Raw genomic sequence first — 3,328 nt, 5'->3', positions numbered from 1 at the left:
GTGTCTCGTCAGTGCAATTTATGATTCCGCGAGACCGTCCCAGATTTTGCCGCCGTAAGATTCATTTCAGCGGCAGCTGGGCTTCCTTGTATTCTTAGGCTACGTCATCTCTATTGGGAGAAATGGTGAACGATACTATTTCGTCGAGTCTGTGTTTCATCCCACCCCCTGAGAATCGAACTATCGACAAAGCAAAAAAAAATCCGCATAACCGGCGTTTCGATCGGAATCCGACCGAAATGCGCTACACAACTCTTGCGGGAGGAAGAAGAGTGTGGATCGCTTAAGCAGGATCTAAGAGGCTTTTGTTCAAGAAGTAATAACATCATGTCTGAATACTTCACCACCAGAAATAGGGTTAGAATCAGACTGGTTGCCGACCTTATGGTGCTTTCCTGCGATCCACCGCAGAGTTCTCCTGGCAAACGAAGGAGTTTCTTCTGCACGAGAGATGACGTTCCCGCCTTCCAAACGTCCCGCCTCCACGTCGTAACCAACATCAGCTTCCGGCGGCGCTTTCAGACTGCTAGTGCTGCCCTTTGCCTTCCCACTCTCAGCAGCTCCGCCAATGTGTAGAGGAAGACGAAATGAGAACACCCGCTGAGAACCCTCCTGCAACGGCAGCCGAAAAGAGAAAACACGCCGAGAGCTACCCTCCGCCGGCGGCTTCGGCTTGTTCGACCTTAGCCAAATCTTCGAAACGGATAAGCTTTCACCCGGATTAAGCTTCCTCACTTGTTCTTTCACGGTCACACGAACCAGAGACGCGTCCTCCGTCACGTAATCAAAGGATCCCATGGAGAAGCAGCGTCTTCCGTCGAGCGCGCCGCCGTTGCTGCCGCTTCCTTCCCCGGCGACAGATTTCAACTTACCGAGCTTTATCGGCACCAGTCTAGGCGGCGGATCTGAACCCACTTCGGACGTGGCTTCCTCTTCGCTCTGCTGGCCGTTGCTCTCGTTCTCGGACTCGACGAGGAAGACGAAGGGCGTGTAGTTGCATCGGGAGGGGAAGGGAGGGAGGAGGCTGGTGCGGCAAAGAGGGCAGGTTGAGTGGGAGAGAAGCCAGGTATCGATGCACTCGGCGTGGAAGGCGTGGCTGCACTCGGGAAGAAGACGGAGCTTGTCCTCTGACTCGAACTCGCAGAGACAGACGGCGCAGTCGAAAGGGTCGTTCGCCGTAGCGATGTCCTTGTAGAGGAATATGGGTAGGCTGTCGATGAAGGACTGGTCAACGCCAGCGTCGTGGAGATGGAAGAGTTGCTGAAGCTGGCCCTCGAGAGCGGTGGCGCTGTCTATGTAGTCCGCGTCTCTGCTGGACTTTCTTATGAGGTACTGTACCAGGAGATGGAGAAGGCCAGAAATGGCGAAGATGGCGCCGAAGATTACAATGATGAGGAGGATGGTTGGGCTTATTCTGCCGATGAGACCGTCGGCGGAAAGAAGGGGAGGGATCGGCGGTGGAGGGGCAATGGATCTTTCCATACCTTCGGGATGGAAGATCTAGAGAGAGAGAAGAGCTCACCAGTTACGGATATCTAGCTCGCAGAAGACATAGCAGAAGGGTTTGGCGGGAGCCGTCCGGCCATGGAGTAGAAGGCCGGGCAAGGGCAATTTTTGTCCCTTTCCCAATCTGGGTTCCTTCCTTTACCTACCCATTAATCGAATTTTTTCTCAAGTAAAATTAATATACTTGTGTGGAAATTGGAAGCGGAGGAAGAAAATAGGCAGCTATCCGCCGAATGCGAGGTGAATTGATGGCCGTTGCAGCACGTTAGGAATACTTAAATGATGTGCTCTCTCTCTCTCTCTCTCTCTCTCTCACCCGCTCTTCTACAGTAGCACTCACGCTTTGGCATTAGTGGCACCTTCAGTAAAAACGCGACATAGTTAATGGGGAGCCATAAGCCGATCGGACCCCCTCATAACGCGAGGTCGACTGCAGAGAGCCCACCTTCCTTGACCGGGCCCCGCTCCGACATGGCTCATTAATCTCTGTCAGACTACTGCGCTTGAAAACGATAACGACGAGAAAGGGGAGGATTCGAACGGTGTTCTAAAGCGACTATAGGTCAACTGCATTGACGGAAGTCACGGAACCCAAAAGAAAAAAAAATTAGTCTGAAAGGAAGATAAAACTAGCTTTCTTTTAACATCTGACGATTTTAGGTTGAAATGGGGGAGAATTTCGGAGAAACGTTCAGAATGTGAGGCAAGGATTTGTTAGTGTCTCGCAAGTCGGCGGCTTTCATGGGTCAAAACAACTTAGAGAGTGTCGCAGAGAATAATGTTCCGTAAAGCGGCCAAAACATGGGGAGGGAGGCACGTTATAATTCTAACTTCCAACTTCTAACGAAAGAAGCCGCGGCGGCGATTATACTCATGGAAGTGGTGAAGTCAGCGAACGAAATTGTAGGACCTGCGGACTGTAGCCAGCTGAGAGGACCATTGCGAGGGAACAGTTTTCAAGCTGCCGCCCATGATGAAACTCCCAGCTGCGTCAATCTAATGGCACCCATATCTGAATTATTTTCTTAATAGGTTCAAGCACCACGGATAATATCTGCCTCTTAAAATTTGTTTCGGTCCTTGTAACCCATCAACATTTTCACTTAGCCTATCACTCTTACTCTACTAACGTTTATATTAATACGGCGTTTGGCTCTTCCTCATCCAAGGAATATCTCCAAATACGCGATGTCGTCATGAATATCAACCACTGCCACAGCATGGAGATCTCCCCGCATGTACCGCCTAGGTTAGGAAGTCTCTGAAAGAACAACGGGGAATGCATAGTGTTGGAACTCGTTGAAGAGAAAACAATGACCCAAGACGCTACGGTGAAATGCGGAATCAACTCGGACAAGATAAGTCGGCAAATAGAGACAGATAACAAGAACCTCTTTACGTCACCAGCGTGATGTCAACGTGCAAGGCTCTTGGTGCAGGGCAACGACTTCTCGTGTGGTGCTACAGAGCAACTCCTTGAACTCCCAAGCCAAGGGAGTGACCACCAAAGAGTGATGAAGACAAACCAAGGTAGAGAGAGAGGAGAAAAGAGGAGGAGACAAGAAGAATGAACAGAAAACTCATATGCATTTCCTTTGAGAATAGGTTTGCCCTCTATATATAGAGGGCCAATTACAGTTTCAGGGAATGTGAAAGGTCTGGAATATGAAAAGCCATGAGCCTTTTCATATTCCCCAAACAAGCCTCTTCATATTCCCACAAAGAGACAAGGGGAGGGGGGTTAAGCCTTTTCAACTCCCCTTCACATTCTCGTAATGGGGGGGCTGACACACCCCAACAAACTCCACCTTGGCAGACACCC

At 50.3% G+C, this 3,328-nt stretch overlaps 1 protein-coding gene and 1 long non-coding RNA gene across 2 annotated transcripts; both read right to left on the bottom strand.

Annotated features, from left to right (window-relative positions):
* Positions 1-279: 279 nt before the first annotated feature.
* On the bottom strand, positions 280-1,704 carry LOC144713198 (putative RING-H2 finger protein ATL49). The gene has a single exon (XM_078587711.1). The coding sequence runs from the start codon at positions 1,480-1,482 to the stop codon at positions 310-312; it is 1,173 nt and encodes a 390-aa protein (XP_078443837.1). The 5' UTR covers positions 1,483-1,704; the 3' UTR covers positions 280-309.
* Positions 1,705-2,561: 857 nt separating this feature from the next.
* Positions 2,562-3,080, bottom strand: LOC144713149 (uncharacterized). The gene is made up of 2 exons (XR_013583966.1): positions 2,898-3,080; positions 2,562-2,767 (listed from the first exon to the last, which is right to left on the bottom strand). It is a non-coding gene; the product is annotated as an uncharacterized LOC144713149 (long non-coding RNA).
* Positions 3,081-3,328: the final 248 nt, after the last annotated feature.

Source organism: Wolffia australiana, chromosome 15, assembly GCF_029677425.1.
Source record: "Wolffia australiana isolate 7733 chromosome 15, ASM2967742v1".
In the NCBI taxonomy this organism is placed as follows: Eukaryota; Viridiplantae; Streptophyta; class Magnoliopsida; order Alismatales; family Araceae; genus Wolffia; species Wolffia australiana.
The sequence above is the reverse complement of the archived record's forward strand: the minus strand, read 5'-3'. Positions and strand labels throughout refer to the sequence as shown.

Bases quoted from the DNA above. Each gene is read 5' to 3' on its own strand.
- LOC144713198 (XM_078587711.1), bottom strand. From the start codon at position 1,482: ATGGAAAGATCCATTGCCCCTCCACCGCCGATCCCTCCCCTTCTTTCC.